At 42.1% G+C, this 16,963-nt stretch overlaps 1 protein-coding gene across 4 annotated transcripts in view; it reads left to right on the forward strand.

Moving 5' to 3' along the window:
• The first annotated feature begins 1,855 nt into the window (after positions 1–1,855).
• RAPGEFL1 (Rap guanine nucleotide exchange factor like 1) overlaps positions 1,856–16,963 on the forward strand; it is a 136,486-nt gene continuing 121,378 nt past the window's right edge. The window contains exons 1-2 of one of the 4 annotated variants that reach the window (XM_075350148.1): positions 1,856–1,897; positions 3,392–4,019. In XM_075350148.1, the coding sequence (XP_075206263.1) occupies positions 3,629–4,019 (391 nt within the window). In that variant the 5' untranslated portion in view covers positions 1,856–1,897; positions 3,392–3,628. Of the gene's footprint in view, positions 1,898–2,552; positions 4,020–16,963 lie in introns of those variants that run through there. The other 3 variants (XM_075350149.1, XM_075350150.1, XM_075350147.1) reach the window with 3 other exon arrangements.

The following is a 16,963-nucleotide window of genomic DNA, read 5'->3' on the forward strand; positions in this document are numbered from 1 at the left end:
TCACTCCATGCCCTTGGTAGACATGCACTTGTCCAACATGACAATGATACAAAACTCATATCTGATGCATTTCTGAAGAACAGAGTGAAAGTGATTCATTGGCCAAGTATGCTCCCTGATCTGAACCCAACTGAACACCGATGGGGAATTCTGAGGAGAAAAGTTGAGGATCACTCTCCATCCAGCATCCAGGCTTTAAAAGAAATCAATCATTCTTGGAGAGTAGAAAAAAATGTTGCAATATGTCATCAACTTGTTTATTCCATGCTTAGAAGACTTGGTGCTGTCCTTAAAAATCTTGGTGGTCATACAACATACTATAGTAGTTTTTCATCTGCTGTGTATTTATTTTTGAATCAACTAATTTGAGTAAAACTGGACATTTGTAATGAAAGTTATATTATTAACCTTACCTTTATGTTTTGGGTTAAAAAAATTCTATGAAATTCAGTCAACATTCTAGATATTGGTCTTGTATTCAGTGAGATATTAATTCAAATGTAACTTTTCAAAGGGGTGTACTAATTTATGCTGAGCACTGTTTGTCTCCTCTTATTAGTCTATATCACCTCCCCTATATATCCTCCTATTACTCGATATAACCTCCCCTATATAGCCCCCTATTACTCCATATAACCTCCTGAATATATCCTCCTATTATTCCATATAAAATATACATATATATATATATATATATATATATATATATATATATATATATATATATATATATATGTACCAATCCGTACTTGTCAGTACACATATCCCTACACGTTTCTTTGCAGCAAGGTATATAGCAAAACCCCTCTGTTAGCTACAGAAAAAGATAAGAATAAAAATGAATAAACCTGCGCTAAAAGAAAGTAGTATACTAACGGATTTATACATATACTGTGCCTATGTTTTATATAGTTTTTTTATCATCAGAATATAATCATTTTTTACTTATTTTTCCTGAGGTCTAATAAAATATTACTTTTTTTAGCGCAGGTTTATTCATTTTTATTCAGAATTATTCAATAACAATTCATATTATTCCATATAACCTCCCCTATATATTCATCTATTACTCAATATACCCTCCTCTATACAGTATCTCTCCTTATTACTCCATATAACCTCCCCTATATTTTCTATTACTCCATACAACCTCCCCTATACGGTATCTCATCCTATTTTCCATATAACCTCTCCTATATTTCCCATTATTACTCCATATATCCTCCCCTATATCTTCTATTACTCCATATAACCCCCTATACCTCCTCCTATTTCTTCATATAGCCTCCCGATATCTCAACCTAATCCTCCATATAACCTCCCCTATATCTCCTCCTATTAATCCACATAACCTCCCTACATCTCCTCCTATTAATCCATATAACCTCCCTACATCTCCTCCTATTACTACATATAACCCCTATATCTCCCCCCATTACTCCATATAACCTCCCTACATCTCCTCCTATTACTCCATATAACCTTCTATATCTCCCCCTATTACTCCATATAACCTTCTATATCTCCCCCTATTACTCCATATAACCTCCTATATCTCCCCCCATTACTCCATATAACGTATATCGCCCCTATTACTCCATATAACCTTATATATCTCCCCCTATTACTCCATATAACCTTCTATATCTCCCCCTATTACTCCATATAACCTCCTATATCTCCCCCCATTACTCCACATAACCTATATCGCCCCTATTACTCCATATAACCTCCTATATCCTCCTATTACTTTACAAGCACAGTATATAGAGCATGAGGTGTCTGCTGGGCGTGCAGCATGTGGGTGACTCACACCCAGTACCTGGACTTAGGATAGGGGGAGGGGAGGCTGTCACATCAGGGAAGAAGGAAGCCAAGATCACAGCGATGTATGGAGGTGACTTGGGGATATAGTGACAACAGTGCTATAGGGGAGGGGAAACTGCAGAGGGGGCATATGTGTTGGGGAGTGGGCACCGATAGTAGAACCAAAGGCAGTAATATAACTGTAGCCAATAAATATACATGGGATTCAGCATAAGGTTTGGGGATATTAGTGGGAACTGGGAAATGATTGTAGTCACAAGGAGGAGGGGTACAGGCGCTACCAGGTCACAAGTCACATATTGGATGAGGGGTGAGGTCGTCTAGTTGGGGCCCTGTCTCTGAGGGCCATTAAGGGCAGGTGTAGTATGTGAACATAGGTGGAAACCAAGAGGTTGAGGGGACATCAATATCTGTAAGTAGTTTAGAGTATGTAATGCATGGATAGAAGCAGGGTGCATTGGGGGTGTTCTTTAAATAAAGGGTGCCTTTTATGAGAGGAGAAGTTGGGGTACATCTGTCTATAGAGCAGTGGTTAATCGTATTTGTTGGTGCTCCTGTTACTAGAGGAGGTGGCGCATTGTAGGTGTGAGGCTGGAGATACAGCTGCCTACAGAGGGAGGGTGGAGAGAGACAGGTAAATACTGAGGGAGGGGAGAGATGAGGGCAGTAGGGAGGGAAGGGACACACGCATGCACACAGTGACTGTCCCTGCCTCCCCCCACACATCCAGGGACCTCTCATCATTGTGGGTCCCTCCTCCCCTGTACAGGGAGACCCTCCTCATAAGCTAGGGTGCAGCACCCCCCCCCCCCCCACATTGCGCGCTCACTACACATAGAACAGGGGAGGGGACATATAACATTGAATATTACACATCACACAGCACATGCCTTCTCACACACGGCTTCTGTGCTGTCAGGATCACAGCTTTTAATTAAGCATCCCCCCTAACACCCCTCCCTCTGCTTCACTCCCCCTCCCTCCTCTGGGAAGCCAGTGAAGAAGCAAAGAAAAGCGGAGGGGGAACAAAGGAGGAGGGGGGCAAGAAAAGAGGGGAGACAGTCTGAGGAAGAGGAGAGGGGCACTGGGCACTGGGCTGCAGAAGAGCTGCCAGGTGAAGGACTGGGCATCATTGTTGCTGAGACTACAGAGAACATTGTGCATGGAGCCTACAAGCTGAGACAGCTGGAGACCAGTGCAGAGACAGCAGCAGAGACAGGTGCTGTCTATCCGTCAGTGCGGAGAGCGTCTGGCACCTGCTGACTGCAGACATGGGCAGTGGGTAAGATAGTGAGGGCACCAATCTTCTGCCTACAGCCCTCCAGGGACTAACACTTCCCACCGCATCCCATTCCCATTTTATTTGTAATCCATATCATTGCACTCACTTTATATTACCGGCATATGGGGCCCATGCGTTGACCATTTGCTCGGTCCTGACCTTGCTCTGTTTTTGGAGGGTATTTCAAGTCTGGGTCTTATATCCTTCCATACACTTCTGATATTTTGTATATTTTTTAACAATCTGGTTATTTTTGTGTAATAGTCTTTCATTTATCATCAGGATATCCCTTCGATGTGCACTGAGTTAACCGGGTGGACATTTTTCCTACATCGAGGATCTTGTTTTTGAGCAACCTCCTCTTTTTGATCAAAGGAGCCTATTTCTGTTAGAAGCATCTTTTGTACATTTATGTTCTGATTGTGGTGCCCGGTAAACCTTCTGTCCATTAGTGCCTCATATGTTTGGGGGGGCTCTGCCCCCTACCTTTCCATTTTCATCCATTTGCACCCTCAAACCATGAAGCCTTTGGAGAAATTCTTAAAGAAGCAGAGCTCTCATCTGACAGGTCCCAGAAATCTACACCGTAGGCAAAGTGTGTCCAAAATTTTGCCCTCATTTCTGCGTGATACCCCGGGAGATTCCTCTAGTGGTGAAAAAGTTGAAGAAGACCCATCTGGAGCTCCACAACCTTCTCATGACTGCTTAGAGCTGCCTGATGGACTACGCTCACCACTTTCCTTCTCATCTGATGAACTGTCACCTTCAGAGCCTTTGACACCACCACCAGGGTCAATTGGATGGTCCCTTACCCCTCCCGGACCTCTTCTTGCTCCGGACACTCCAGAAGCCCTCTTGGGCAGGGTTCTGGACCAGTTACTGACTGCACCTAGACTGAGTGATGCAGCTGGTAAGTAAAGGGGGTAACGCTCAAAATGGATAATATATAAAAGGGAAGATACAAATGATACATTATGTCTGCACGATGAATAATGGAATTTCCAGAAATGTGGACTAATGTTGACACATAGAGGATTAGTGAACATGTTCTCCATTTTATAGAGTGATTATGTCTTGTTTTTTATGAAGCCAGTGATTCACATTGTGTGTCACAAACTGGTATATGACGTCCCATAGGAAATTGCAATACTTGTTTTGTAGTCCATGTATCTGGGGAAGATTTAAGACTTATGGGTGTATAGTTTCCTATGTACATGGAGTGCTAAGATGCCTTTTTACGCTAATTTCATAGAAGGACAACTTTCCTATTAGTATCATTTTGAAGTTTGAGCCTAGAAAAGAACATAAATACATGGAAAACATACAAAGTCCATGTAGATACTGACCTGCAATATGGAGCGGTGGTCACTATGAGCCATATATTACTACTCACTGTACCAACAGGGCCCAGTGCAAGGAATCAATCTCATGTACATTCTGTGTTAAAAGATTCAAGATTGGTACCAGTTCCATTGTCACTGCAGAACAATCTGACTCATAACATTGGATCTACTGTAAAATTAGAGATTGAAACGCTACTTGTCAAATGGACAGATCCATTGAATGGGGAGCAGCGCATGTGTTCACCCAAAGGTCCATTCAAACTCTTCATTATTGGAGTCAGAAAGTTGAGGGAAGTGTTGGGTCGATGCCCAGATGTACCAATCAGAAGGTCCCAATGGTGAATTATTGCTTTAAAAAGAAATATCTCTTTTTAAATTAGGGATGTTACTCAAGCCAATGAGTCTTATGCTTATTTGATGAGACTGGTGCTGACAACAAGAAAACTCTTCTTTTTGACAACTTTTCATCATTAAAATGTCATTAAAATCTCTATTTACAGGGTTTTCCAGCTTCAGAAAGCCCCTCTCAACCAGCTGCAGTTTCTTTAAAAAAAAAAGAAAAAATCAAACTGTACGTTACTCACCCTCCCCAGGTCCAGTTCTGAGTCTCCACCACTGCTCCCAGCGTCTGTTATCAGTAGTGTTAACATCACATTGGAACTGTGGCAGCCAATCCCTGCCATCAACTGGAGTAGAGCCATTGAGTTATTGGCTGCAGCGCTGCTGATGTTATAATAGAGCTGCAGGATAACAGACTCTAGCACTGGACCTAGGAAGGGTGTGTAAAGAACAACTTTTTTTTCTTTTTTTTAATCAACAGCAGCAGGTGAAGTAATATTTTCCAAAAATCGGCAAACCATCGTAAGTTTATAAATACTTTTTCTACTCACTGTATTTGTCAGACTACAAGACGCACTTTTTAGCAAGAAAAACTCATACTAAAAATTGTGTGCATCTTATACCCTGGAGGCAGCTTAGTGTGATGGAGGAGAACACTGACACCGTGTCCTCCCCTGATCACAGAGAGAGCTGCCCTCTACCCTCCTGCTCTACACTGATCTATGCAGAGCAGGAGAGGAAGCTACCGGGAGCTGAACGGAGGCTGAAGGACCTTCTAACCGTTTAATTTAGGACCTTTGAGGTCATGTGATCAGTCACATGATGTGAAAGGTCCTAAAGGTAATTACGTGACACGTTCTTTAACTGCCTATCTGGTGCAGCCCCTGTTGAAATCCAGAGCAGGAACTGCAAGATGTGGTAATCTATAGTGTGTGTGAGACTGCAAGGTGTAGTATTTTGTGTGTGTGTGTGTGTGTGTGTAAGTGTAACTGCAATATTTGGTCATTTAAAGTGTGTTCATTTGTGCATGTAGCAAAGCTGTGTCTATATTTGCTTGTAGCAAAGCTGTATGTATGTCTATATGTCCATGTAGCAGAGCTGTATGTATGTCTATATGTACATGTAGCAGAGCTGTATGTATGTCTATATGTGCATGTAGCAAAGCTGTATGTATGTCTATATGTACATGTAGCAGAGCTGTATGTATGTCTTTGGGTGCATGTAGCAAAGCTGTATGTATGTCTGTATGTGCATGTAGAAAAGCTGTATGTATGTCTATACGTGCATGTAGCAAAGCTGTCTGTATGTCTATATTTGCATGTAGCAGAGCTGTATGTATGTCTATATTTGCATGTAGCAGAGCTGTAGGTATGTCTATATGTGCATGTAGCGAAGTTGTATGTATGTCTATATGTGCATGTAGCAAAATTGTATGCATTTCTATATGTGCATGTAGCAAAGCTGTTTGTATGTCTATATGTGCATGTAGCAGAGATGTAAGTTTGTCTATATGTACATGTAGCAGAGATGTATGTTTGTCTATATGTGCGTGTAGCAGGGCTGTGTGTGCCTACTTCTGCATGAAGTTTGCATGTAGCAGAGTTGTGTGTGTATACTATACAATGCAAAGAGACACTAACAATAGATTTCTTACCTCGCTATTCTACCCCAGTACATTAAAGGTGCTAATGACCCCTGTACTTTACACAATCAGGGAGGTTTTAATTAATATGAAACATGTTTTTCCCATTTTCTGCTGTTTAAACCTAGCGTTTGTCTTATGCTAAGGAGTGTCTTAAAGTCTGAAAAATATGGTATATTATATACACCGTGAATTATATTGCCCATAGCAAACAGTTACATTACAGCTTGCATTTTGACAGAGCAGTTAGTTTGGGAAATAAGATGAGAGCTCTGACTGGTTGCTATAAGTAACAATGCCAAATTTTCTCTTGATCAATCCTAATGTCTTCTTCTCCATTCACATCTAAAGCTATAACATTGTACATCCAGTGTTCTAGCGGTTTTCCTATTATTGGGGAGCAGCGCATTGGGAGAGCACATGTTACAGCAACACAATTAAAGGGGTGTTTCAACTGTAGGAACTGAAAGCATGTCATTATGCTATGCAGATACCTTTTGATCCTGAGGGGGTCTCTGCAGATGGATCACTACTAATCACAGTAATCACATTTTCTCTGCACGCTGATATTCCCATCACAGCTCTGCCCTATAGAAGTCCATTAGGCTGCGCTGTACGACCTTCACAGCAGCTAGACCATCAGTTCACAGTGCATGTGCAAATTCAGGCAGTGCTTTGGTGCTGCACAGTGCTCCATGGACCATTTATTATAACAAATGTTGAAGGTCCCAGTCCTCTAACTTCAGTCCATCACTGATTGTGTATTCAAACTTGGGATATTTCTTTAAAACCAAGTTCTAATGTCACATGTCTGACATTGGGTTGTCCTGAGTGTGAGAAGACATAAGACATTACTTATTGTAGCTCAGTCGAATTCAGATGTTTATGAAATATGGTCCATGTCCATGCATGGAATGTTCGAAGGTCTCCTGACCTAAAATTAACAGCCTCATTGATGCCTATGATGATATCAAGTTGAGGTCAGGAAACCCATGGTTGGTCTGTGCATCACAGATATCCGAATCTGTATTGTGCTGCTAAAAGTGGAGAGTAGTGATGAGCGAGCACTACCATTCCCAGGTTTTCGGTACTAGCAACGAGAAGTTGATGCTCATATGGGCGCGACTCGAGTACCCGATTATAATGGAAGTCAATGGGGACTAAAGCATTTTTCTGGAAGATTTCCATTATACTTGGGTACTCAATTCGTGCCCATCTGAGTAACCAACGGCTCATTATGAGTACCGAGCACCTGAACATAGTAGTGCTCGCTCATAACTAATGGAGGGTATTACAGCTACAGGCCCATACTCCTAGTAGCCAAAATGGCACGAAAAATGTGTGTTGTTTGTCTACTGCAAGAACCATTGTATTTATGAGGGGGCTCCCTCTGCCAATCAGAGAGGTAACTGACAGTCTTGGTGTATGCATGTGTATATATAGCATTATCTCACTCATTGCCTAGAGTAGTGCTCTCTTCATAAAAACACCGGACTGAAACTATGTAGCGGTGCCTTTTTTTAGTGTTATGAATGGTTCTCATTGACACAAATCTATGTATCTGTTGCCTTCATTTAGTGCTCTGGTTATTATCCTGTATGAATGGTTCTCATTGACAATTTATAGTTGTACCATCACCCTGGAATCATCACAATTCATTAACTACACAATGAAGAAACTTAAAGAGATTGGCCACTACTTTTACATTGATGGCCTATCATTAGGATAGGTCAACGTTATCTGATCGGCCAAGGTCCGACACCCTGCATGCACGCCAATCAGCTGTACTCATTGCTGGTGGCAACAGCATGTGGCCGGAAATGCTCAGTTCCGAAGCTGCTTCATCCTCTGATAGTAGCCGTGGCCGGGTACTGCACATCTGCCTCCTATTAATTTGAATGGAAGGCGGATGTGCAGTATACGGCCGCAGCCACTATCAGTTGATGGGGCAGATCTGGAAGTGAGCATTTCTGGCTGTCTGCTGCCATCGCTGGGGCCGAAAACAGCTGATCGGCAGGGTTCGGGTTGTTGGAAACCGGCTGCTAAGACATTGGATGACCTATCCTAAGGATAAGCCATCAATGTAAAAGCAGTGGCCAACCTTTTTTTTTTAATTCTTTATTTTAAAGACAAGTAAAATATATCTTTGTACCGTGTTAGCCAGTAGAGATAAAAAAATTGTTTAAAAGAACTGAGAGTCCTCAGTGGTTGATACCTTTTAATGGCTAACTGAAAAGATGGTAATAATTGCAAGCTTTCGAGACTACTCAGGTCTCTTCATACCATGCCTGATGAAGAGACCTGAGTAGTCTCGAAAGCTTGCAATTATTACCATCTTTTCAGTTAGCCATTAAAAGGTATCAACCACTGAGGACTCTCAGTTCTTTTAAACAATTTTTTTATTTTAAAGACAAACTCGTAACAAAACAAGGTATCTCCTGCTCCACACGGAGCAGCATAAATTATTTCAAATATATGACATTGACATGTATCCTAACAATCTGCACACATGTACAAATCCCATCCCCACAACTGCTCAAGTCTGGCCCAGTTTAAACCTTTTATAAGCCAACCCATCACAAAGAGGGTAGAATGTAGAGCAGAGAAAGAGACAGCAAAGCCTGAAGAAAGTTAAAAGCAGGTTGAGAGAGAGAGGTAGTAAGGAAAATAGGGGGAGAGGAAAGTAGGGGAAGAGGGGGGCAAAAAAGTGGGGCGGGGGAGAGGGAGAGAGAAAAAAAAAAAGGGGGGGTGAAGATGGGAGTTTTTCCCAGAGGGTTACGACTCCTTTGGAACAGAGAGCAATCTAGCGTATTCCGCCGAGTAAATGAACTCCAACCATGGAAACCAAGTCCTATAGAAGTCTTCCTGACGATCATTAAGAGAGGATGTCAGATCCTCCATGTGCATTAGGTCGTTAGTCCTTGAAACCCACTGTGCCAACGTGGGTGGGGGTAGTAGACTTACAGCCAAGCGGGATGCAAGACCTGGCGGCCATGACCAGAAATCTTAGCAAGGAGCGCTTATATTTAGAAGCCGGGAGTTCCGATAACTGTAAGATAAACAGTTCCGGACCCAGTCTCTCATTCGTGCCGGTCACCAGTCTAATTACCTCCCCCACCTCTGACCAAAACTGCTGCAAAGAAGGGCAGGACCAGAAAACGTGGTGGCCAACCTTTTTAAGGGGGTTGTGTCATGTTCCCATCTTCATTAGCACAGATCTCCACAGCCTCCTGGCTTGCCGGGGAACGGTGCGTTTCTGAAGATTCACAGCTGAGCATGGCAGCGTGGTTAAGTCTCTGGCAAGGTATCTTAGGAACACTGATGCTGGCCTAATCCAGTAATACAGTGAACCGACCAATCTTAGAGCAACCTTTACAACAAGCACTATAGCAAACAGTTTGCAAGTGTGCGCTCCTAGTCTAGGAGACCAGGGATTTCACTTTGGCAATGAACTGTAGACTACAGAATTAAAAATCCCTCTGTTCTTGAGAGCCATAGATACATTGCAGAGCTGCCTGCTTTTACAAGCACCTTTCAATTTTACCCATTTAATAAATGAGGCAACCTCTTTAGAGGTGTTTTCAGGGATTTTGATACTAATCGCCTATCCTAAGGATAAGCCAGTAATATCAGGTTGATGGTGGTCCCGTTGATCACCTGATTAAAGGTGCAGCGAACACCTACGTTGATAGATTTTCCCATGGATAGACCACCAGTATAAAAGTCCTGGAAAACTGTTTTCATTCTTTTCTATAATCTGTAATTATAGATAATTTACACTTTGTTCCCACATGGTATTTGGGTGGGTTATTTCAGGGTTTCCATACTTATCGACAGCATTCAAAAAATATGAAACCATCAGTAAACCTTTGCCTCTGTAGAGCGACGGATGTGTTTATACAGATGATTTGCCCTAAGGCTATGAGAAGAACCCTAACTAAAGATCAAGAAAAGATAACTATTATTTCACAAATTAAATGACTGTCATTAAAATGACAGAAAGGGATAGGATGTGATAGTATCAATCCCTCATGTAGTACAGGATATCAGCTGGCTGTGGACCACCTGATTATTATATTCCCATATATTCCATATAATGTCACTTCCTACCCCTATACCTACTAGTTAAAATTCCCAGCTATTAGCCTGCCTGACATGTTTCACCATGAATGGCTTCATCAGGGACGTAGGCTATAGAGAGCTGAGAATAGCAGAGTTGCAGCTTATAAAGACTTGGTTGTGATGTCATTAGAGGTCATCCAATCTCTCCATCAGTAGTCAAGAATAGTACAAAATCAATCATTGGACCACCATCAATCAATCAGTTAACCTAAATGGCCATAGGGCCTCAATCACATCTCTCATATAGGAGGAATTCCAATTGGCCATGATAACCTCAAAAGGAAAAATCGTCACATCATATATCCAATAGTAATAGCTGTTGCTTGCCTGCACCACGTTAGCCCTATGCATCCTAGTTCCGGGTCAAGCGCTACTGATGTGTTTAAGCATGATGGCTTCCATTAAGAACAGAAGCGAAGTTGTCAGTGTGAACAGAACTTTACTAACATGCCTGTAATAAATTTCATATTTGTAGTCAGGAACATAACTAAAGTGAGTGCCCATAGGGTCATTTAGCCCAACTATGATGGGTCTATATGGGCACCATGGTTTATAATTCTACTATTATTGCTGAAGTGGAAATTAATTTCCTGTGAACTTTCAGGGAAAAATTTGCTTACAATTAGAAGTAGAAGAACTAGTGTTTAAAGAGTTAATAAGTGTCTTCTAGACACTTCTTGTGCCATTTACCCAAGGGAAAAATCCAGTCTTTTCAGAGTGTCTCAGTAGACATCACTATGGTAAATTACGATAAAATTAGCAGAGTCCACTGACAAAGAACTCACATTTGATTTTATATAGTCTAATTTTTCTTAGAAAATCCTTCAAAACAATATCAATGTGCTTATCGGGGTTGTCCGGTATTTTTTTTAAGGCTGGAATTGTAAAATAAACCATAAAATCATCAATACATCCCTTACTTTAAACTGTCACTAATTTCCAGAGCATGAGCCATTTAATGTGATCAGAGTGATCTAATACCGCTAAAGTCTATGATTAGCTGCAGCGGTCAAATGCTTAGGTGGCATTTGAAAATCTGCCCAAGGGCTCGGTCATACGTCCACATAAATAGGACAAGTACAATCCAATATAAAAATCAGATTGCACTCGGACCAATGTTATTCAGTGAAGCAGTGCTGATCTGCAATTTATTCCTCAGCTATATTCTGCCAAAGAAAAAAGGGGCAGGATGCTGCGTATGGTGGTAAAAAACGGCCAAAACTCACCAATACAAGTCTATGTGTGCGAGAAAAACTTGAAGGAACACACCCCTTTGATGAAGAGAACAATAACACCCAGTTGTCAAACTATTCGTACATGTGTAGAGGAAATAAAAGCCAAAGCAACCCAAAAGTATTTCGATGCTCCGAAATTGTTATCTTTAAGGGAACTCACTTTGTAAATACATATCCTCATCAAGGCAACCCTTGCACGGATGCCATTTTTGGGTGGTGTACAGAGACACTGGGGCTGGTCAGATTGGGAGCTCACGGTGTACTTCAGCAATTTGTCAGCTTCAGAGCAGAGCTTACAAGCTTTCTTGAAAAGAACTTGTTAAGAAAGCGCCTGTTTGGCCACTGTTTCTAAACTGCAGAGGTGGCCAGTAAAAAAAGAGTAAAATGTACAATCACTTTATTCTTCAGAGTAATTTTTTAAGCACTTTGCAATTTTAACCATTAAAGAACATGAAAATAAGCCTTTAAGGGCTAATGCATACAGTAATTCCATTAGCATAAGAACAATCCCTTAGGTTCTATATAATTGCATCATAGGCTTTCTTCTTAGAATAAATACTTGTAGGAAAAAAGACTGTACTATAATATATAGTGGAATAACCCAAATAATTCTCATTGGCACAACCTCATGTAGGTATTATTGTGAATGCAGTAATATTTAGGTGGTGTCTTGACTGGTGTGAGTTCTCCTGGTTGATATGGACGGCTAAGAGTGATATTTTTAGGTCTGATTAAAACACAGATGCTAAGCCTAGTAACCAGAACTGGATAAGTAAGAAATGATAGGATTGATGTCTGTCAATGTAAGCTGTGGGTTGCGTAACTCTGCCTTTACATTATTTCACCTGCTCTTGATGAGATTTACTGCTCCTGATGTGTCCACCACCATCCAGCCTTAGGATGAACACATCTTCTATTTCAGGTAGATCCCACCTGATATCCACCTCAAAAAGCTTTTATCGAATGAACATATTCATTACAAAGTCAAAACGACTTTCTGGTCAAGTCTTTTTAAGCTTCTTTTAACCACTTGAGGCTTGGAAAGTCACGAAGGTGCTAAAAGAAGTGACCTGATGGTTCTTCTGGTGGATCCCATTTGGAAACTACTCACTAGTTTATATATATACAATTGAAAAAAAGATAGCACCAAAAACATGCTATGGAAGATGCTTCGGGAAGAACACTGCCAACATTTTCCTGAAGCATCTTCTATTTCAAAAACTCAGTGGGTTCACTGGGGTCTAAAGATGCTGTGTGCACAAAGCCCGAGGCTACGTTCCCATGATGAGTATTTGGTGAGCTTCTGATTCTGTAAATTGTCGACAGCATTTCTGCACCTTTTAGCTAAATTAGATTGCTTGTGTTTTTCTCATTGCATTTGTGAGTGCATTTTTTACGTGCATTTTTATCACGTTTTTGTCTCTTTTTGCTATGCAATGTTTTAATTAAAGCTGTTTTGTTTTTGGATTCTTCCTGGTATTTGGCTTTCACAAAACTTGATTGAAGCAGTCCAGTGTGAACTACCATATTTTTCGGATTATAAGATACACTTTTAGTCCCCAAAATTTGGGAGGAAAATGAGTGGTGCGTCTTGTAATCTGAATGCATCTTACCGGGAGGTGGTGGAGAGAGGTCGCAAGAGACAGGGATGATGCTGGGGCCTGCGGGGTGCTGTGCTGGGGCTTGTGGGGCACTGTGCTATGGCCTGCGGTGCGCTGTGCTGCAGTGCTGTGCTGTGAGCGGTAAGCAGGGGCATCCTGAAAATGTCGTCAGTGCGGTCTTCAAATAATGGCGCCCGGAGGCGGCGCGTGCACAGATGAAGCTCTCAGCTCTAGATCTCATCTACACACGCACCACCTCCGGTCCATTGATCTCCAAGCTGTGAATTTAAGGAAAATGGCACCCAGAGGTGGAGCGTGCGCAGATGAGATCTCGGCTTGTCATTGAGCCGATAGCTCAGTCTGCGCACTCACCAACTCCAGGCATCATTTCTTTGAAGCCTGCACCGCTGACAGTTTCTGGAAGATACCAATCTCACAGCATCTGGGACACTTGCTGAGCACTCCGTCCGCAGCATCAACCTGCTCCACCACCTCCCCTGCCTCCTGTAACCCTGCTCCACCATCGCTGGCACCCCGCTTCCCACAGTAAAACACCACCGAATTGTAAGCCGGACCCCATTTTTTTTTACCTTTTTTTTCCTCTCAATTTGGGGTGCATCGTGTAAACCAAAAATAGTGTTTTTACTGTGTTAATTCTGCAGCAGAAACATGAACACAGCATTTTTTTCTTCCGTGGAAACACACTAAAAATGTATATGTATTTTCTACCCGCGGATTTTATGCATCTATTGCCATTCTATGGAGAAAATCCTCACATAGAACTCAGCCTACCCACAAGAGAAATTGTCATGTTGTGGATTGAAACCCGCACCACAGGTCAGATTATGCAGCATAAAGAAGAAGCGCAGTGGGCAGAAGATTTCTATAAATCCCATCCAGTGTGCTGGAACTGTAAAATGATGCGTATTATATAATATTTCTGGTTGTAAGAAGATACAAAGATTTGAAGGAAAACTTCAGGCAAAACTCATAAACTGAGATTTGTTCAAACTACTTTTCCTCTCAAAGACTTACCCGCTGGTTATCAAAGATCTAGCAAGTGTCTCCAATCCATACCGCCTTCTATTTGGAAAGATATATAGCGCCATTTATTCCGCAGCACTTTACAGCCATCATCATCACTGTCCCTACTGGGGCTCACAATTTAAATTTAGAATGTCTTTGGAGTGTGGAGAAAAAACTGAGAACCCGGAGGAAACCCATGCAATCATAGGAAGAACATACAAACTACATATGTTGATCCTTGGTGGGATTTGAACCTTTTAAGCCAGAAAGGTTCAGTAATGTTGATCTCAGTATACAAGTGGAATATTTCATGCGTATGGCTAATTGACTTGATGAAGGCTGATGCTCCACCTAAAGATCTGAATAACGCCAAATTCACAAATCCGTGTGTCACAGTTCCAGTATAGGCCATGATGCACAGACTTTTTCCTGGTCTCCTGACCCAAACTTGACACAGAGTCATACAGTGCCTTGCGAAAGTATTCACCATCTTCCCCCCTGGCTTTTTACCTATTTTGTTACATTACAACCTGTGTTTAAATATTTTCGTCATCCAATTTCAGGGTGATGCATGAGCACTAAATAGTCTGAGTTTGGAAAATGAAGTGAGAAAAATCTAGGCAAAAATTATATTTATGGGATAATGTAAATAAAAACTGCCCTGTGCATATGTATTCACACCTTTTCCTATGAAGCCCCTTAAAATTTCTGGTGCAAGCATCTTCATATACTTAGTGAAAAGAAGTCCACCTGTGTCTACGTGTTATGGGGTCTGTCAATATATACACACCTTTTCTGAAAAGCCACAGAGGCTGCAACACGACCAAGCAAGAGGGCCCACTAACCAAGTCCAAGGAGATCTCCAAACAACTCCGAGACAAAGTTGTTGAGAAGTACAAGTCATGTTTTTTTTCTAAAAAAAATCCCAATCTCTTATAATCCCTGGAACACGATTAATTCTATAATCATCAAATGGAAAGAACATGGTACCACATCAAACCTGCCAAGATAGGGCTACCCATCTAAACTCTCAGCCTGGGCAAGGAGGGCATTAATCAGAGAGGCAGCACAGAGACTAAGGGCGGCTTTGCACGTTGCGACATTGCACGTGCGATGTCGGTGGGGTCAAATCGAAAGTGACGCACATCCGGCGTCGCAGTCGATATCGCAATGTGTAAAACCTTTTTGATACGATGAACGAGCGCAAAAGCGTCGTTATCGTATCATCGCTGCAGCCTCCGACATTTCCATAATGCCGGTGCAGCGACAGGTGCGATGTTGTTCCTCGCTCCTGCGGCAGCACACATCGCTGTGTGTGAAGCCGCAGGAGCGAGGAACTTCACCTTACCTGCCTCCCGGCTGCAATGAGAAGGACGGAGGTGGGCGGGATGTTTACATCCTGCTCATCTCCGCCCCTCCACTTCAATTGGCCGCCTGCCGTGTGACGTCGCTGTGACCTTAGGAAGGAGGCGGGTCACCGGCCAGAGGGACGTCGCACGGCAGGTGTGTGCGTGTGAAACTGCCGTAGCGATAATAATCGCTATGGCAGCTTTCACTAGATATTGCACGTGCGACGGGGGCGGGACTATCGCTGCAGCATCGGTAACACATTGTTACCGATGTCGCAGCGTGCAAAGCCCGCCTAAAGGTAACCCTGAGGGAGCTGCAGAGTTCCCAAGGAGAGACTGGTATCTGTCCATTTGATCACAATAAGCCGTACATTCCATAGAGCTGGCCTTTATGGAAGAGTGTCCAGAAAAAAAACCTTTACTTACAGCCAAAATTGGAAGGCTCATTGTGATCTTGCCATAAGACATGTGGGAGACTCCCCAAATGTATGGAAGAAGGTTCTGTGGTCAGATGAGACCAAAATTGAACTTTTTGGCCAGCAAGGTAAATTCTATGTCTTGTGCCAAAACAATACAGCTCATTACCCCAAGAACACCATCCCCACATCGAAATGTGGTGGTGGCAGCATCATACTATGGGTATGTTTTTTTCAGCAAGGACAGGGAAAATGGTCCTAGTCCAAAGGAAGATGGATAGTGCGAAATACAGGGATATTCTTGAGCAAAACCTGTTTTGCCTTGAGGAATGGGTAAAATTCCCAATGGCAAGATGTGGAAAGCTCAGAGACTTATTGAAAGCGACTTGCATCTGTAATTGCAGCAAAAGGAGGCTCTACAAAGTACTGATATTAGGTGGTGAATAGTTTAGCACATTGAAGGTTTCAGTTATTTGTCCTATTTGTTGTTTGATTCACAACAAAATGAAAATCAAATGTTCACAGTTGTAGGCCTGTTCTTTACTTGAGCCGATGCAACCCCCCCACAGTTGTGAGATAGCAAAGTGCAAAAAATGCAAAGGGGTGAATAAATTCTCAAGGCACTGGATATGCCAATGAGGCAGTTGGGTTAGAGTCCGGAAGCTGCAGCCTAAAGCTAAAAGTGGCCATACATATTTGATAGGCGTAGGTTGTTGATTGAACAAATTTTGACGCACGGTTTCACAACAGCCATAGACATTTTAGTCTATTAGCAATTACT

The sequence above is a fragment of the Anomaloglossus baeobatrachus genome, chromosome 5, assembly GCF_048569485.1.
Source record: "Anomaloglossus baeobatrachus isolate aAnoBae1 chromosome 5, aAnoBae1.hap1, whole genome shotgun sequence".
Taxonomy (NCBI): Eukaryota; Metazoa; Chordata; class Amphibia; order Anura; family Aromobatidae; genus Anomaloglossus; species Anomaloglossus baeobatrachus.